Source organism: Drosophila arizonae, chromosome 3, assembly GCF_054131065.1.
Source record: "Drosophila arizonae isolate 15081-1271.41 chromosome 3, UAZ_ARI_1.0, whole genome shotgun sequence".
Taxonomy (NCBI): Eukaryota; Metazoa; Arthropoda; class Insecta; order Diptera; family Drosophilidae; genus Drosophila; species Drosophila arizonae.
The window spans coordinates 29,637,928-29,658,792 of record NC_142923.1 but is presented as its reverse complement, the minus strand read 5'-3'; the positions used below and the strand labels follow the sequence as shown (position 1 = coordinate 29,658,792).

Sequence of the window (20,865 nt, the reverse complement as noted above, 5' to 3'; positions counted from 1 at the left end):
CGATCCATGGATCAAGTTTCCTACACGCATTGCTCGAGTTTCTTCTGTTTTGGTTTCACTCACACTCACATTCACACTCACACTCGTACATCTACTATTTCTGTTCTGTTCTATGTTCTATACGCGCTGTCACTTTCGCTTGCTACTACTTACGTAACGTGCTACGCATACGTAATGTGCGTTGTGATACATTCTCTAAATGACACTAAATTAAATTCTATCAAAATAAACACGCAAATCTTTTACGTTTTACGTTTTCTTTACATTTCTATTAATAAAATAAAATCAAAAATCGAAAATCGAAAATCAAATACTGACACCCATCTTTTGCGTCTCGTTGTCGTTGCGAAAAACGTAAAACAATCATCACATTACGTTTACGTAACTCCTTGTATAAAATTGCGTAACTAGAAAAACACATACGTGACAACGCCACCGGCGCCACAGCCGGAGCCGCCGCCGCCACCGCCGGAAGTAAGTGACAAATCACCCAAAAATTCACCACCCACAAAAAAAGTAAAAAATACATATGCAACATGAGTTCTCTTATTGTCGTTACGTGTTACTTATTATTTCAATTTGTATGTGTGCGTAACGTAATGGACACTTACGTGACGCAATAGCGTTGTTCCATTCACGTTGCCGTCTTGCAGTTGGTTGTAATTTGAAAGTACAATGAAAATGCCTGTAAATAAATCCATTGCTTTTGCCTGGACTACTCTCACCTCGCTCTCTATTTATCTCTCTCTATCTCTCTATCTCTCTCTCTAAACGTAATAATTACACACATTTTTTATTTGACTTTAATTTTTTGTTTTGACGCCTTGCATATAGAATATTTAAAATATTCTGTTGGTCTGCATTTTGTTAAATCATTCTATTTTTGTTTCCGGATGTGCCAAAGGCCAATAAAATATTTTAAATATTTTATAGACTGCAAAACAGGGCCGTGCCTGCATCGACGTTGCCAAGAAAGCGAAAGAGCATTAAGATTGCATTGAATATCTACAGGCATTTTCATTGCTTTGATTTAAACGAGCCACTCATCATGTATATCATTATACTATATATATGTATGTATATATGAGTACGTTATATATACGTATACATATACGACATAACCTTATCCTGCCACATCCCGTAGAGTGCGCAAAGAGCGACTATACTGCAAGAGCTGCCAACCTAATTTAAGTCACACGTGCGAAACAATATGTCAGAGACTGCCAACTCATGCCATCCACACATTAAATTTATATAAGCCGACGAGCAAACGCACACAAAATATTTCAGTATAAACTATGTATATATAAACGAACAAACGAAATGCATAAAAAGCTAAATAAATATAAAATTCGGATTTATACAATAAGCTCAATGTATGAGGGGTTACCATGGGTGATGATAAAAATATAAATTATTAAAATCTTCTAAAATCTAGTTGAATGTGATTTCTTTTACCAATTTCTTACACAAAAGCTGCTATGGATCCATTGTAGTCGATTCTATATTTGCACTACTAAAACATATCTGAATAAAAAAAAACCTATTTAATCGCAGCCAATGACCACTGAACCACTAAACCGCTCCTGTGCAGAGAACATAGCCATAAATTCGTGCATTTATAGCCGCATGCAAATGCGGCGTGGCTGAATTAATTTAGCATTAGTGCAGTGATTAGCATAAATCAATTTGGGCAATCAACAAGTTGAGTGTGTTAAGTATTTGATGATAGATATTTCAATAGTATTTTGTGTGCGCTTTGCGACTGGGCTGAGGAGTTTATCATTTCAGTTCAGTTGGACGCTCATCTTAAAGCTTCTGTTTGATTTGTAGTCATTCCGAAACGAAACGAAATGAAACACACTGAACACTGAAAAACACCCAACATTCAAATCAACATATCCAATGATAAACGAAAAGAAAGTATGCCACATTAACTAACAACCAGAACGAACCACCAACAAAAACAACAAAAAGTACCTAGAGAATACAAAGAAACACAAGTAACACACACACACATTAGCAAACAAATATGCATTTAAATCTATAAAATATGACAAATGGTATCAAGTTTTCCCAACAAGATTCTGTAAAGCTTACTTGCCTCTCATTCCCGTTTTCGATCTAGGAGCTCAACTTGATTCAATTGCGAAAATTGTTCCACAAAGCCAAAGTTTAGCAAATAAAACAAAAAGTATCTAAAACACCAAAACAGAACAAATATAACAATGAAACAAAAATTGAATGTTTTACAAAAAGCATAAGAAATACAAAATACTTTTCGCTTTGACATTTCGATTGGGGAATGTCAAAGAGGAAATGGAATATTGTGACCCAAATTGAAATGCAAAAGGATTTTATTGAATTTTTGTGGAACATTCACATGTTGAAGCAAGCGCTGAAAACTAAAAAAACTAAAACAAAAATACCAAACAAAATACCAAAAATACCGCAACGATACGCGTTAGTTTAAGAGATTCGGGGATTGTTTTATTTTGGTTGTTATTTGTTTTTTCTAGTCATTATTGCCTTTACTTTAGTTGTGGGTTCTGTAAGTTCTTTTGCAGCACTCTGGGTAAGTCGGAGATGGCGTATTACCTACATACATAATAATCACATAATATACTGTGTTCTTAGTAGATCTAGCAAGCCTTTCAGTTTAGCTTTGCCGGCCCCAACCATTTGTACAAAATTTCCAAATCAAAAAACATACCAAGCAAAATCTTTAAAAAATCAGCCCATTATACAAACTACATAAAACTTTATTTAATTTTGAGTTTCGCCTTACGTATTTCAGCAAATGAAAGAGCTATTAAGCAAAATTCCAATCAAACATTTTCTTGGACAAATTTTCCAAAATGTTTTCAATTCACAAAGAGTTGGTGAGCTTTCTGGGCCATAGAATTCTATAGAGCATACTCTTGGGCGCATATACCCCTACATTCAAATCCGTGGCATATTAACTGATGGTGCATACTGTGCACTTCACATTAACATACCCTGCAATTTTTGATTTCTCTTATTTGAACTCATGTTGCCTCACAGACACTTTGTGGCACAAACAAATTGCGCTTAAATGGAAAATGCTTCCTTTTGTGGCGCTCATCTCTAAGCTATTCTTTGATACACACTTACATACACAGACATATACACACACACATATATATATATATATACAAAATACAAATTGCTTATCGTTTCTACTATTTTCTCTATCTCTTTCGCTCTCCTTATTCGAAGCACGCACTAAAATCGAATACAAAAAGTCAAGTAAATACTCACACAACACATACACATACACATATACACACACACACTTACACCTTACTCTTTTATTTATTATCAACGCAGGTACGCGACATCAAATTGCAATTTATCATGCGCTTTCTTTCTATATCTCTCTCTCTCTCACTCACTTAATGTGTGCAAAGCGCTTACGAATCAAAAATTTCAGATAAATCGAAGTGAGAATTAGGTACAGTCTAAAGAAAATATCATCATTATTTATATATATTGGTGTCTAAACGTCTAACCGCAACGCTCTATATCTCTCGCTCTGTCTCTCTCGCTCTCTCACTCTCTATCTCTCTCTGTCTAGCTCTCAATATCAATTATTTATATAAGTATTGTAAAACTCTTAAATGTATCTCACTCTCACTCTCACCCGCTCTCTCGCTCTCTCTCTCTCTTACTTGCTGTGCTGTGGCCCATGCTCTATGTGATCAAGACATTAGCTAGGTCTAGTAGTATAGCTTAAGTCTGCTTGTATGTATGCGAGTGCGTCTGTGGGTGTATACGTGCGTGAGTGTATGCGCGTATTGGCCTATCACAACTATCGTTCAGGCCAATTAACTATCGTACTATCGTAAACCAGTACAAATATCGTGTCTCTTGCATGTTTGCATTGCCTGGCGCTCTTTAGCATGAAAACAAGTGCAAACAATTGTCTTTTCTCTTTCTCTCTATCTCTCTCTGTCTCTCTCTCTAAATATATCTTTCTCTCACTTTATATGCATTTCTATCTCTACGCCCTTAGCTCTATTTGTGCGTTGCTCGCATGCGCTTAATTATACAAAATTGTCATTTTTAAATTTTATTTTTCGTTTTTTTTTTTCCACTTCTGTTTGTTTTTGGCTTGACATGTGGGGCCTGTCAGTAATTGCATGACGATTTATATGAAGGCCGACGTTGGGGCTGCTAACCTGCTGATGCAATAAAAAAGCTTACACTCACTTACAATTAACTGAACTAATGCACTTTCCGATAAACTATATTATTTCCTTGGCCTTGGCAACGTTTTCTTGAAATATTCTAGGGTATTTTTAAGCCTCACTCTGGTAGGCACACACTTTGAATAAGCATATAAGTACATATCATGCTAGGCCTACACAATGTGCCTCTTAGCTCCAGTCTTCCATCGAATCCGTATCAATTATCCCATGTACTCGTGACTATATAGAATCTGAGGCAAAATCTTAAGATTTTCGATGTAATTCTTCTCGCTCGCGCCTGTTTATGTTCGTGTCTAAACATTGTGGTAAGCCTTAAGTGAAATCAACGAATATTTATTTTTGACTTTAAAGAGTATTTCAAGTAAGTAATTAATATGGATACTTCTATCTAAGACTTTATTATGTAACACCCATAGCTTGACTGCAGCCTGTCGCGATGTCAAGCTACAAGTTTTGGAAGCTTGCTGCTGCCACAGACCATTTCCTGGGACAAAATGCAACAGCCGCACAGAGCTGCAATCAAATGGAACTGAAATGGGACGGTTTGCACAATCCACTCCCTCTAACCCCAACACGCCCCCTTTTTCATCCTTCTTACATGCTGCCTTTTTCTGATTGAGAACTGCTGAGTGAGCTTCAGTGCTTGGCGCAGCAGTTTCTTAAAAATTTTATTGCAAACAAATTATGTAGCATATTTCTCAGCGCTCTTCCTGTCTCTCTCTCTTTCTCCCTCTCTCTTTCGTCCCAGTCTTCCGCTTATCCTCTTTGGCTGGTGATTTATGAAAGCCGCTTCCACTTTAATGTGAAATTAAGCGCAGCCAAATGCGAGGGTTTCCTGATCGATGGCCACGGGCTTTTTCCATTTTCCCATTTTCTATTAGTTCTTAAGTCCATTTGGTCCATTTGCCAAACTCGCTCCTTGTTTCTCTCTCTCACTCTATTTCCTGTCTGATTTGTCTTCCTCTGATAATCAACTTGCGATATGCCTTCAATTAGCTTCGACTTCTTAGCCAACTCAGATGAGTTGCCTTTTTTGTTCCCTCTCTCACTCTATGAATATATTGAAACTGCTTTGTAAATAATCAGAGATATTTGAATGATATTATTAAAAGCAAATGCAAATTTTCAGATTTATTTTGGGTCCTACAATTATTATACCCCTTACATATCGACTAAAACAGAGAGTATTCATACTCAAAACTAAAACGTCGCGACGTTTGCATTTCATAGTCGGAAGTGCCACAAAAGAAAAGCTAAAATAACCGTTCGTTTCCGCTGGGCGTACGCCCTAAAAGAGAGAGCTTGCACGCACACAAATACAGCTGCGTATATGTATATATATAACACATACATATAGTGGTCACACACTCTCTGTATAACAGTCTGCGGCGCATTTAGCCGCAAAACGACTTTAATTTGCGGTGCCCACGGCTTAGATGCTTGGGCCCTTTTCCAGCTCCCCTTGGGGCCGGGCCCCTATGAGCGTATCTGTAGACCATGCGCCACTGGTCCAATTCCGATTCCGATTTCATTATACAATCTGAGCTTTTGCCGGCGCTTCCTGCTTTCGTAAGCGAACTTGGACCATTTCATTCTTTTGTGGTTTTTCCTTAAAATTGTTTTCGGTTTGACTTGCTCTGCTTGCTTACACACTTTCTGCCTCCTCCTCTCTCTCTCTCTCTCTCTCTCTCTCTCTCTCTCTCTCTCTCTCTCTCTTTCGCACTCACTTTCCCTTTGTGTGCAGTTTTTCTTTGCAATTTCCGCTTTGATTTCGATGCGAGTGTGCGGCCTTCATGTGTCTGTCCCATGTGTCTGCCCCATGTGTTGCATGCGTTTTTAGGGCTTTATGCGTTTAACACAGTCCAAATTGAATTTCGTTGCGATTGCGTTTACGGGAGCATAAGAAATGCTGAAGCGACTGGCAGTGCGGCTAATTTGATAAGCAGTGCAATGCTTTGAAACAGAATATATACGGATTGAACGTCTTTATTTGACGTCTAGCCCAACCAAGCTTAGACTGATGTCTTAGGGAACAATTCTGGCCAGCGTTTACATTGGGCTGCATGTGTGTGTAGCCGGATACGTTTTTTGCGAGCGCTGCTTGAGCCAGGGTCAAGCATGTGCGGCTGCAGCCTGTGAAGGACCTTCGAGTGGGTCACCTTGCGGTTGTGTCCTTTGAAGTGGCCCAAAGCATTATTATTGGCCATAATGAACTGCTCCCCTGTAGCAAAAGCTCCGGCTATGCCTGGACCTCGCTTTAATGCTGCTTTGTATAGCTTGTTCACTGCAGGACCGCCGCTTCCTTTGCGCCTGGACCACTTGTAAACTGGTCGTAGAGACACACAACCCATTCGCCGCATGAGCTGCGAACACCTTGAAGGCGTTCCGGCCTCAGGGCTGCGACAACTAAACAAAAGAAGCATCAACGCGGCACGGGGCGTGGCATTCAGTGTCATTTAGTGAAATTGCCCGTAATGTCTATCTCTGTGTGTATATGTGTGTGTGTGTGTCCCTGAATGGCAGCAGCATCTTCTACAAGCCCCTCACCCCACTTTCCACTCAGCCGCATTGTCTAAAGCGCCTTTCGTGAGTTTTACGTTTTTCCATCTTTATGCGCTTTTCCGTGTGTCAGAGCCAGCTGCGGCTGTTTCCTCTACTCTGCTCCTTTCCGCTGCCTCTGCCTCTGCCTCTGCCTCTGCCGTTGCAGTTGCATTTTTCATTAGCCTGCGCAACTAGAGAGCTTGGCTCGCAGCCCACCTGTACGCTAGCAGTGCCAGCAGCGCATTTGATTGTTGAGTTTTTCAAGTGCTTTTTACACTTGATTCGATTCAACTCTCCTGCTCCCAGCTCAGTCGAGACGAGTCGCCTCGAGTCTGCATAATAAAGTTTGCTCACATGCCAAGACCCGAGCCGGGACCTGGAGTACGTGCGCTACGTTATGCATGCTAAGTTATGGGCCCAACTAGGGCCTTCCAATCTGTCCGTATATCTAAATATATCTATTTACTTGACAGCTCTTGTGGCCTGCAATAGACATTTGCACTCAACATAAAAGCGAATTGCCAAATCAGAGCTGATTCGAGTTCATTTTCTGCTTGCGACTCGAATCATCTCTATTTATCAATGGGATTATGAAATAGCTTTGAGAATTAAATAGTTTATTTGACATACTTCATTTTAAACTGTGCAGAGCTTTAAGATTTACACAATATAGAATACCTACACTAAAATATGAATTCAGTTTTGTACAAGTATAAAGTACAGAGCATTCTCGAATTTCAGGGAAAGAATAGTTTACTATTCTATATGGCAACACTGGAACAGTTGATCTTCACTTACCGAACAACTTTTGTTGAAAGTCTCAAAAATGTCGTTGTCACATTAAACTAATGATGATATGATTGGGATATTGCCAGTGTTGGACAACAGCAAGAATTTATTATTCACAGTGCCTAAAAGATTCTTTCAAGTACTGACGGATTCATACACAACTGCCATCCATAGCTCTTACACAATATAGAATACCTATACTAGATTGTCAATTCAGTTATGTACATACATATATACACTTCAGAACAATCTGAAACTTCAATGGCTGCATTTTGACGCCTAACATGCTAACAATATCGAGCACTTAACCCGAGCTATGTCATTCGAGATTCCGGGTCGGTTACAGTCACAATTGTCAGCTAAATTATGATGTCGACAGGCGCACGATGTTGATTAATGATTAAGTCTTAAATCAAGCAGAGCCCATTATATATTCTGGCTGTCTGCTTACGACAAGTGCGCAGTCAACAAAGCCCCAGCACCAATCTGAGCAATCGGAACAATCAATGAACCACAATAAATTGCTGTCATTAATGTGCGACATTTCCTGCTGTGGGCGAGCCCCGCCAACTCCTCCCTGCAGGAGTAGGCTCCAAGTACATGCTAATTTGTGGCAACAGAACAATTTATTATTATACAACAAAATCAATGGCGACCATCAGGGCCAGCAACAAATGTCACAGCCTACAACTATGTTAATTACATACTGTTATTAAACAAAAGTTTCGCTGTAATCAACTCGAGATTTAGTTGCTCAAATAAAAAAAAAAAAACTCGATGAAAACAGAAATTTGAATGGGAGAGGATTTTTAGTTCCGATATATTTCCTTCAAGGAAAGTTTCTCATTTATTTTATATTTCCAACTATATAAGTACATGAACTTCATTTCAAGTTTAGTTTCTTAGGTTATTTAATCTCCCTTAGGCAAGACTTCAGCCTTTCAGTCATACTTCCGTGATTCAGTTTGTAATAAAGAGGATTCAAGTTTTCTTTAATTCGCTTCTGAAATGATAAAATGTTCTTCGCCTCATAACTTGTAGAAGAATTTTCGCCAGTAAAGCGAGCTTATACATATTGTTAGACCCCGGCATGACCGCTTTGCCGACAGCTCTTCGATTAGCCATAAAAGCGTTTAAAACTCAACATAAAATTTTGTAGGGCAGCTTTCGAGGCAGCGACGACATTGTAGACATCAGATTGGCTGGCATTGGCTTTCGTGTGCGCTGTTCATTAGCGTTTTGTCACCCAGCAACAACGACAAGAATGGGTAGTAACAAAATCTAGCTAAAGCTAACAAAATTTTAGCAGCTTTTCACGTTACGGACGGTTAAGGGAAATGAGAGAAACAGGCGAGGTTAACAGAGAACCCGCATGCGTTAGCTACTACAAGTCGGGCTCTTACTATATACACACTATATATACATATGTATATATAGAGTACACAGAGCTAATATACGCAACGATTAGATGCCAAAGGTCAAAGATTAATGAACAACTGGCGTGTCAACTGTAAAGTGTGTGCAAAATATTCTTTTCATTTGGCGAGTCTAATATGAGCAGAGAAATGTTCGACGCGTGGACCGGCGAACAGCTGTAGTTATTATATTGAGTTAGCTGCAGAATTGGCTACAATATTGCCATATCCATATATGTATATCCTTACACACACACATACCTACATATATATAGAACAAGACTTTGTTTATTGAACCTCCTTTTCGACTGCGTGAATGCGTGTCAGCTAGTTATGAGAGGTTGGGCCGTGTGCTCACCGTCATTCGTCAATCAGAGTCGCAAATTGTTGATTACACCTACGACTACAACAACAACAACAGCAACGGGAATACGTCGAGTCAAGGGCAGTTCCAGTTACAGACAGCTACAGCTACGGCTCTCATATATGTATATGCTTACACATATATATATGTATGCATGTGTGTGGCAGTCAGTCGGGGCATTACACACAGCTCCAGCCAGTGCCGATCGATAGTGTCCATGTGGCTGCGATTTTGCACACGAAAAGCAAACGAAACTAGAAATGAGAAACAGAAATCGTACTAGAAAAGCAAACGGCAGTGCCTGACTGTATGACGCCCCGTCATTTGGTTGCACTTATATAACTTATATATAACTTTGTTGCTTGAAGTGGCCGATGAGGAACACTTCAGTATCCAATAGTAGTTGTATGCGATCATCTTGGATTTCATTAATTGGAATTGGGAATAGTTTTTGTTAGTGTATATGTGTGCCAGCTTTGTGTGCTTTCATTTAATCAGCAATCAAAGAATCGATAAATATCGATTTCTTCTCTTTTTCGCTGTATTTCTAAAATTAAATCTATTATACTAGTTCTTCGATAATCTAATATACACATATTTCGATATTTCTGGGTTTAACATGTACATACTATACTAATTGCTGATAGTCGAAATATGAAAAAGAGAAAGACATGTAAACCAAGAAAACGATTATAATTCTATGAAGATCCCCTATCAAGCAATATGAGCTTCTTCTAAGGACTCTGTTATTCCACTTCCTTATTTCAGTCTTTCTTACATGTATTTATCGATATGACATTGCTCCAAATGCATTTTTAAATAGTATAGGGTATCCAGAAAACCTTAAAAACTGAAACGAAAGTCAAGCGTGCAACCTGAGACTTTCGCATACACCGAATGCTATATATGTATGTGTGTATGTGTGTATATAGGGGCGACACCTATATATCTCTTCTTTATATATAGGACACTCGCACTCTGTATGTATGTATGTATGTATGTGTGTGTGTGTGTGCGTGTGTGTGTGTGTGTGTGTGTGTATTTGTGTGTCATTTTATTTGCCTTATTAGCAACACGCAGCATATTTTGTAGCTGCTTTAGGGGCAGCGCCTTGTTTATCGGCAGAGCCTATAGAGCCTTGAGGCTTTCTGTAGCACCCGCAAGTCGCGACTCATTAGTAGGTGTGTGTGTGTGTGTGTGGGTGGGTGTGATTAGATATTGCTGTGTGTGCAGGTTAAAATGGCATTGACTTCTGTTTGTCTGATTTTAGCAGCAAGCTTACTTTAAAAAGCAAATAAATAAATCATATACATATATCAGATATCACGATTATTACATGTCATGTCTACAGTGGAGCAAAGTGCTTCAAGTTGAGACTCATTCCAACGTTCCTTGCAATATATTGGGAAATGCGTAAAGAGATCTTGTCCAGCCTTAATGATGAGCTCGCTTTGCCGAAAGGCGCCAATAAATATAAATCGCTATGATTTTTGATTTCTTTTTTACTTTGCATGATGTGATATGATATGATATGATGAATGAAATGTAAATACATTTATATGCGATATATAAGATTTACGCTATTTCAGCTGCGGCATGACGATGTCTATGTTTCTCTATAATAAAAGATTTATGCATAGGTTACTTTAATTGTGTTTGGAATGCAGTTCAAGTTGCTTCTTTACCCTCAAACTTTGATACTTTCTTTGATTATTTGTTAAGTTTTATTTTGACAACTTTCACTCTTTCTACCTAACCAAAGTATCCTAAGGTTAAGTCTTACTGTGCTTATCCCTTAATCTGTTTCCTAACTGTTTACTGTTTAACCCTAATCGATGTGTGTTCATGCATTTTTAAGAAAAGCGACAAAATATTTACGAATACTGTGAGAAGTCAAAGGAAAGTGAATCGAAAATCTTTATCCAATTGGCTCAGCTCAGTATTTTAACTATAATTATCGTTATTCTTGTTACTATTATTCTTATTAAATTATATTGTTGTTGTAATTGATGACGAATTCTTAACCGCAAGCAAAACTATGAAATACATTTATGAAATTGGATTGAAAATTATATATAAAAAACTATATATACATATATCTAAATTTGATTGCTTTTGCATTAGTCGTTGAACTTGTGAAATGAGTTTGTACTGTTTCAGTTTATTTTGATTTACTTTTCCTGTATGCTTTTGAATAAATATTTATATATACTAGTAATTGAAAGAAGATTGAAAGATAAATATGAAATGAACCACCGCTCTCTCACAGTCGAACTAACCACAGTAACTGTATATATTTTCTATGCATTTGCCCACCACCAACACCACCACAACAACCAACCAAACAACCAACCAACCACTGCCACCGTCAACAACAACAACAACACCACCACCACAATCTGCGTGTGCGTGCGCGCGTGTGTGTGTGTTTGTATGTGGGTGGCTGTGTGTTTGTGTATGTGCGTCGTATACGTCGTCATCGCTGTAATCGATAAACGATAAACTCGCCTTTTGATGTTTCGTATGCTCTCGTTGTCCACATATACCTCAAAATCGATCATCCGATCACCACCCGATCGATATATATACATACATATATGTGCCCACGCATATATATATCTATGTATGTCGATCTGCACAGTGCGCTCAGGGACGGGCCGCCTGGCTGGAGCGCGGCCGTCGCTGCAGCGTCCAGGAGCAGCAACAGCAACAGGCCACCTGCCATCGACGCTGGGTGAAGCGCAATCGAGTAAGTTCATCACGTAGAGCCACTCACATAGCGCCGTGTACATACCCATTAACAACAACCTATATACATATATACTTAATTATATATGTATGTCTATATTTCTATATAGATGTATATATACAACAGCAATCACCGATTCACCGAATCACCAATCAGCAATTTGTGCAATTCCTCTTCTCTTTTGATCTCTCGCACACAGCCTTTTCCCTTTCCAAGCGCATTATTTATGTATTTTCTTTTTCTCGATCACACCTCGCTCCTTCTCTTGTGCTTTCGCTCTCGCTCTCGCTCTCTTTCTCTCTCTTACCTCTCTCGCAAATGTTCAGCGCATTGGACGCCAGGTGGCTTCAGGATTATTCAAACTTATAATAGCCATTAACCATTTACTTAATCAAGTCCCAAATAAATAAAAAAAAAATACACATTTTCATTTAACTAAGATTTTCATACATTCAGCCGAGTGCTGTCCCTATCAGCTATAAAATTCTATAAAAACATTGATATACGGGCAATTCCAAATGACAACAAAAATAATATAATCAAATCTCCAATCTGTTTCCTAAATATCAACAAATATGATTTAAATTATTTTGCATCATTAGACCCTAGCAAATCTGTGTTTCTATAATCTAAGATTTATTTCAATATTTATATAAACATTTCTTATGTCTAGCTGGAAATGCCTATATGAATTGAAATTATAGAATTATAGTTATTTATAATTTCTATTACTAACATCCTAGATAGTATCATACGTTATTGCTGATCATCAGTTAGAAGATCTCAATTATAGATGCATTGGGACAGCACTCGAATATCTATGGAAAGACCACTAATAATATATATACGTCTATGTATGCTCATGTGTTTCGCTCGGCAGATCCAAGATGCCTCATTGGGCGGTTCGTCGGACGATGAGGACTTTCTGGGCGTACTACGTGGACCCAGTACCTTTGCGAATGCCTTTCTCTATGTGGGCCTGGGCACCGTTGCCTTGGGTCTGGTCATCGCGTTCGTCGGCACCGGCGAGAAGGGTTTTAAAACAGTGGAACTAAGACTTATAGGGCCCTCTCTAATAGGCAATATACTGTTGCACCGATTCTACATAAAGCAATCTGTCTTATTTGAGCTTTTCCTTATCCAGGTTTGGGTCTGATCTGTTGCATTTTACGCATCCTCTTCTGCATCTGCCCATCCCACTGCATCTCATCCAGCAAGAAGGCCCGCAAGAAAAATGGTAACAAGATCGATGCGGATCACACGACCTCCCTGCTCCGCAACGAGAGCAAACGCGTTTCCATAGCGCGTGGACCCTCTATTCAGGTATGATTGAAAAGTAAATCCAATTTTGTTCTGCAATACGACCCACTTTGTCCCACATTCTTGCATCCTGCTACACGGTAGTAATCCATTTTATCTGATAAAAATAATTTCTTATACTAGAGCTTAGAGTCCATCGATGGTGGTATCACTCGATAGATATTGAAGCGATGGAAAAAACACCGATACTATCGATGGTTCAGTCTTTATCCATCGATGGAGAACACCATCGATATTATCGATGTTTCCATGTTTGAAACATTCTTTTAAAATTGTTTAAGCCTCGCGAATAAAATTCAAAATTGTTTATAATGATTCTAAAGAAATTTTGTAACTTTCCAAAGGAAACAATGATTTTTGAAGTTATTGTTTTTTTTTTTTTTTTTTCTTACACAGTAAGTGATTCTTGTTGTTAACTATAGATATCATGTTAAAGTTATATCTTTTTTGTTTTTTACTTATTTTTGTTTGCACGAAAATCTTGGTTTTCTTTGAAGTTATAAAATTACTTCAAAAATAATATTAATAACCGTTTTAAATTACCGGTCGAAACATCGATGGTATCGATTGTCGATTTGCCATCGCTGCAAAATCCAACGAGTGGTGCCACCGAAATTAAAGACAAAATAAGAGCGATTTGTATTTTACAATGGTCCAAATATTTAATGGATAGCAATAAATGTATAATTAACTGAGAGTCTCAATCAAATTCTTCGTAGAGTGGATTTACACTCTAATACAGATGACGGCTAAATTTCACTTGAATAGATTTATTTTCTTATTTGTAAAATAATTCTTATTTGTGGAGATCCGAATTTAATGGGTATCTTTTAGTCGAGTATTGTTTTTTTTTTTTTTTTAGTCTGTTGTTGATACTATAACTGAATACGCTCTAAGACATGTAATACTATATTCGCAGCGAATTTACAATTAGCCATCCACTGTTAATAGACACTATCACTCTAACGTGTTAGCCATTTATTATCGTATAGCATGAGAACTGTTAATTAACATTAAAAGCGCACTTTTAACATCGCTCAGCTAAACAACAGTAAGAGCGCTGTTAGCGTACTGATCAAGTGTCACGATTGAGTGAGTCTTTTAACAGTGCTCACGGGTATACTGCAGAGTCTATATATGTATATGTATGTTCCTTTGGAAGTCCTTATCTTTGTTATTCTCGGCTAGCAGATTTCTGATTTTCATTTGTGATTTTGCAGCCAAAGTATCCAATTGCACACAAACGCAGCCAGAGCAAGATGCTCAATGAGGGAATGGAGGCACTGCGTCAAATCGCCACCACATCGCTCTTCATGCAGAACGAACAGAAGACGGCGATAAATCGCGTGGTGCCTATTATAAACGAGCCGGAGAGCATGGATCATATGGGAGGTGAGTGATTTATTAATTTATCTACATGAATCGATTCTAATGTTAATTTCACAGCAGATGCGCCGCTCGAGATGAAGAAGTTGCAAACGGCGCTGAATATGTGTGAGATGAGCGACGAGGAGCAGGAGGAGCATGTGCAGCAGTCTGCTAAGCGTACAGCCGCAGTAACTGCAGCAGCCACAGTAACCACAACAACAACAACAAAAACTGCCGTTACGAGTAGTACCACCAAAGCAACAAAAGCAACAACCCTGAGCACCGTGGACGAGCGACCCAATAGCAAATTGTCGCGCCAACGCGTTGCCCTGCAACAGCAACGCCAGCAGTCGCAGCAACAGCTGCAACTGCAACAGCAGCAGCAGCAACAGCAACAGCAACAGCAGGAGCTGCAGCACCCACAATTGGAGCAATCGCAGTCATTGTCCTCCTCGTCCACTGTCCGAGACTCTCTCGATGGCGTCGTCGTTGTGGAGGAGACCTCGCTTATGGACACGGCCACGCCTACAGTGGCAGCTAAGCCTCTGCCCCCGCCCACAGCACTGCCCAGCAGCAGCAGCAGCGGCGCCATACCCCGGCTCAAAAGCTCAACGGCAACATTCAGTGCGGCTCGACCGGGCATCTCGACGGGCGCCACGCCCAAAACAACGCCCACCACCAGCAACACCAGCAACAGCTACAACACACGCCTCACCAGCTCCCAGTCGCAGCCGATGAGCTACGATCTGCCCCCAGCGCTACCGCACACCTATTCCGCGACAGCCACGGTGCGTGGTCCTCTGGGCATGACTCTAACTGGCTCCAGCAGCGCCTATGGCTCGCCTGCCAGCCGCACCACTGCGACCACGACGACGATCAGCTTGCTGCCCCTGCCAGCACCGCCAACAGCTGCAGCAGCAGCGGCAACATCAGCAGCAACAGCAACAGAAGCAGCCACAACCAGCATACCCGGCCAGGTGCTGGAGCCTCAGTCAAGGATGGCCACAACAAGTCTGAGCATATTGCAGCCATTGCACAGGCCAGTGACGGCCCACTCGTCAACAGCAGCAGCAGGAACAGGAGCAGCAGCAGCAGCAGGAGTCGGAGCAGCAGCTAGAGCGACGTCAGCGGGTAACAAATCACAGCCGTCATCCGCCAGCCTCACAGTGGGGCGTGGCAATCAGCTGCTGCTGCTGCCCAGTAAACTGGAGCCGGAGCTAGTGCTCAGTCCCTCAAAGCTGGGCCAGTAAAACAAAATATTAGTTATGATTTAGTTAGGATTTCATGCAGCCGCAAATAAGCTATATATATGTATATATATATAGTTCGGTATGCCTGTAGTGTGCGTGTGTGTGTATGTGCGCGAGTGCGAGTGCGAGTGCGAGTGCGAGTGCGAGTGTGTGTGTGTGTGTGTGTGTGCGTATCTGTAGCTACCTAGCACTCTATTTTGAATGTGCCACAACAAATCTGAATGGAAATACCAGAACATGCCCTATAAACGCCCATCAGTCATGCTCCGATTGGCCAGATCCTTCAGCTATATATACATATACATGTATGTATGTATAGTATTTCTAAATACAATAAACAATCTCTTGTCTACTTTTCCGAATTTTATGATATACCCGGATCTTTTGGCTTCTCTAAATTTCCCTGTATTTCCGAGCGTGACTGAAGCCCTTACAAGAAGCTTTCAGTGTCTATTTTCCGATTATAAATGTATATACTAAATACTTTGGCAATATATTTTTTCAATTTCTCTATGGCAAGTGCTCAGCAAATGATAAATTTGCCAAATTGACATTTCGCGCGCTGTTTAAAATCTAAAACCTTAATTAGCCAGTCCAGGGTATTATAAAGTTTGTATACCAAACATATCGTTACAAAAAATATACAACAAATAATAGAAAATATTTCTAAACAATAACTAAAATCGAAACAAAATGAAATGAAAATGATAGCAAACAAAAAAAAAAAAAAAAGGAAAGACGTCGTCCAGTTGATCAACTAACATAATATTCATACAGAAATAGGTAATGTGCATGGCCGTGTAGAAGCGAACATTATATACAAATATATACATATGTATATATAACATATACATATGTATGTGAAACTAATTAGATTTGTATGCAACCCGAAATTGAATATCGATGTAGTTGAATGCAGCGGATGAAACTCGATTAACATTAACATACATTTATAACAAAAGACCCAGAGCTAACAGAGATGTAAGAAATGCATATGTGTCGGATTATGTTAAGTGGCAGCTCTTAAGCAATACCACTGTTGTCTGGTTAGTGGCAATACAGTCAGTCGTCTGTCTGCAAGCAGATAAAAGTTTTTAATCTGCTTAATAGCAATGCAATAATAAAAATTTAAGAAATTATTTATGTTTATTAAATATACTCGATTTTATGATCAATTATTTTTTCACTTCTTAAGGCAATTTTTTAAGAGCATCAACTAATGCAACTTTTGAACAATAAATCCGAAAGTAATCAAGATTAGGAATCATCAATTGCACCCAACAATCGGATGTAAAAGAAAATGTAAGAGCAAAGCAAAAGCTATGAAAATGGGCAAATAATAAAAGCAAAACCTGCAAAACGAAAGAGAGAAACGAAACAGTTGAAACTAATAGAGAACTATAATGAAAACAATATATGAATTAGTATGTATGTCAGTAAATGTATGTGCAGAATAAAAACAAAATACCTAACGCACAAGTCTTTACATATAAATACATTTATGATTTTACTTTTAGCAGCCATTTCAAATGGGAATCATATTAACAGCAACTGTTAAATGACTATTCAATCATTCAATCGTGCTGGCTAGCATTAGAAAATCACGCTACGTAGCAGCACTCTGGTTAGTGGTAGCAGCCGACATAACAGACTCTGTTAATTAAAATTTCGATAAGTCTGTAAATTGCTCAATTGGTTATACAATTAGCAGTTCTGTTAACTTACTATTCTGTTCATTGCGTGTTATTTTTAAAAATTTTTTGCGCGCACTTAAGCAAGTCCCTTCAACTTCTTTTAAGCAATAAAACTAAAACATGAAATGCTACCTTGAATCGGTAACTTTAATGAGAACGGTTATTTCTTTATTCATCTTACCGTTTAATTTTAAACTACTGATAGTCTCAAGTTAAAGCCCCTCCAAGTATGCAACCAAAATAGTATGCAGTTGATGGGCGCAGCAAACTTGTTAAAATATTTCGAGCAGAATGGTCACCCAAAATCTGTTATGTGAACAGGCTATAGTAGGTAAGAAGTTCCATAACATAAACGCAAGTATTCAATTTTTTTTATTACTGTATTCATGCATTCCATTTTGTATATGTTGAAATTTGTCTGTGTTTGCCAAAGTTCTGTTTTACATACATATATAAATATTTATATATATATGCATATGGTATAACGTAGAATAGAAATATTTCAGTATGCTAAGAGCGTTTAAATGGGACTCACGCAAGCTACTAAAAAGAGGATTTCGATTTATCTGCACATTTATATATATGTGTTACATATGTATAAATGCATGTGAGTATGTTTGTTATACTTATCAAAGGATCTACTACAACAATAATATCAGTATCAGTTATATATTTTTTGTGTACCCATTACCAAACATTTCTTTTTGTCTCATTTCAGTCTTGCCTTGTCACACGACTCGGCTTCTCAATACATCATCATTATACTTATCATCATGATCAATTAAATGTTTACACATTGTGAATAATACCTAAACTTTGGGAACAGCATCCAAGAAGTGCTCAGATTTCACAGTTATATGTATATATCCTGAACTAATTTAATATAGTATAATATTTTGTTTGTTTCTTTTCTTTTTGTTGTGGTTTGTTGACATTTAAAGAACTACTAATGCTTGAATTCTAAATTGATTAATTGTCATTTCTAGGGATTAACGTAGACACCGAATAAAACATGACTACTAAATCGTAAATGTTTGTGTTTCATGTATATATACATATAAATAATTCTGTATATATGTCTCTATTGAACAAATTTAATATTGCTTCTCCATGGATCTCTGAACTTGATCTTAACTCGGTTCACAATTATCTTAGCTGCTTCAAAAGGCCTACGGGCGGCATAAAGGGCGCTAGTTTTTCATTTTGACCAAAAAACTTTCCTTACATATTTGTCTTTAACGCCTTTCCGTTTAAAAATCCCTGAAAATTGCTTTTGCTTAGCTGTCGAAAAATTCTTAACCTTTATAATCTTTTTAGATGACATTAAATATGTATTGTATGTTTCACATTAAAGCAATGTTTGTTTCTTGTCTCCTTATCTCCCGTTCTTCATATTCCTGATCTTATTAGAAGAATTGGTGAATAATTTATATACATACGTACATGTGCTCTAAAAGCAAATTTAAAACTGCGTTTACTTAACTAGATTAAATTATCTTTTAGACATTGATTTATCACACCAATTTGTATATAAATATATATATATATATATATATATATATATATATATATATATATATATATATATATATATATATATATATATATATATATATATATATATATATATATATATATATATATATATATGCATATACCATTTACAGATATATGTATATGCTGGCGGGTAGTTTTTTAAATAGATACAAATCTTATATTTTCCATTAACACAAACATACATTGTATCACCCTTGCGCTACAGTGAAGCCAGACTTAGTATCTACCAAGAAAACACTATGCAATGTTCAGAGTACTCAAAGTACACACACGTGCCCAAAGTATTATACCTATACGTATGCTTTATATAACTGTAGTATTATAGAGCTTTCTCTCAGTTTCGTAAACGCATCCAAATTGCATTTAGCTGAATCGGCTTTACAACTAGTATCATAGCTTTTTTGTGAGTATTGCTTTAGTTTTTACAGGGTTTTTATGTTCGTAAATACAGATCTTATATGTAGTCTATATATCCTAAATATGAAGTCTATTTACAGTTGATTGTGGCTGCAGTTGTTCATAAAAAAAGGAAAACTGAAAAAAATTAATATTTAATCACAATTGCGAACTGATATTTAAATAATGCTTTCAAAGGAAAAAACATGATTGTTGCTTTTGTAAATCATAATTTATGCTTGTATTAAGTGGACATAATCTTAAAAGGTAGATCCATATAGAAATTAATCGATATCTTTTGATTTTGAAATAGAAATAAAAATAAATTCTTTGCTAAATATTTAGTTTAAAATAAGCGAGAATCGATAATCAATTTGCATATCTTTCAGCCTGACCGAAACGCTCGCACAGTGAGGCATGTCTTATAAAACATATATCCATATGAATGTATATAAACATATATCTAATGTATATATAACTGAGGACTAGAACATATTTCATTTGAGACTTCTAACCAGTTATTCATGACTCAAAAAATAAATAAGAAATTATCATCGGACAAACAGACAAATTATTACAACTGTGATATACGGAAAATTTCGAACATGCCGTACCGCCAGTGCCAAAAAATAGAGGATATATCTATGTGTATATATTAAACAGAGCGACAAATACGAGAGATCGTTTAAAAATGGACCAAAATGTGGTTAGTCCTTAAATTGCAAGCTTTATATTACATAAGCATAGACGCTATACCCTACAGATATATATATGTATATATAAGTATATATAAATACATATGTATATCAACGCTTATGTATGTATAGCGCTTATGATTTGATTTGACTTGTTGATTGCCTACAAGCTAATAATACCTTATGTTTTGCGCTAAGACTTCTACACATGATATATCTAACATCTAAGCATATAGATCATACATTAAATTAGTTATATATATATCTGTATGTATGCATACGTATCATTTGTGTGTGTATATGGTATATATGATATTTGTTAGTAATGTATACAATTGTATAATATTGCAAGTTTTCAACATTCAGTTTCATTTGACATTTTATGCGTGTGTTTCGAGTGTGTTGCATTTAACCTATATACAATACAAATTGCTTGTCTTCCATTCCTTATATAATATAATATTACAAATTGAGTTGTCATTTCTTGATCTCATA

At 37.6% G+C, this 20,865-nt stretch overlaps 1 protein-coding gene across 8 annotated transcripts in view; it reads left to right on the top strand.

Moving 5' to 3' along the window:
• The window catches only part of LOC108610201 (uncharacterized), a 104,243-nt gene extending 86,743 nt beyond the window's left edge, over positions 1-17,500 (top strand). For 7 of the 8 annotated variants that reach the window (XM_089466058.1, XM_089466053.1, XM_089466052.1 and 4 more), the window contains 5 exons: positions 11,983-12,090; positions 12,971-13,169; positions 13,235-13,413; positions 14,631-14,802; positions 14,857-17,500. In XM_089466058.1, coding sequence (XP_089322184.1) covers positions 11,983-12,090; positions 12,971-13,169; positions 13,235-13,413; positions 14,631-14,802; positions 14,857-16,028 — 1,830 coding nt within the window. In that variant the 3' untranslated portion in view covers positions 16,029-17,500. The remainder of the gene's footprint in view (positions 1-11,982; positions 12,091-12,970; positions 13,170-13,234; positions 13,414-14,630; positions 14,803-14,856) is intronic. The other variant, XM_089466059.1, reaches the window with a different exon arrangement.
• The last annotated feature ends 3,365 nt before the right edge of the window (positions 17,501-20,865 follow it).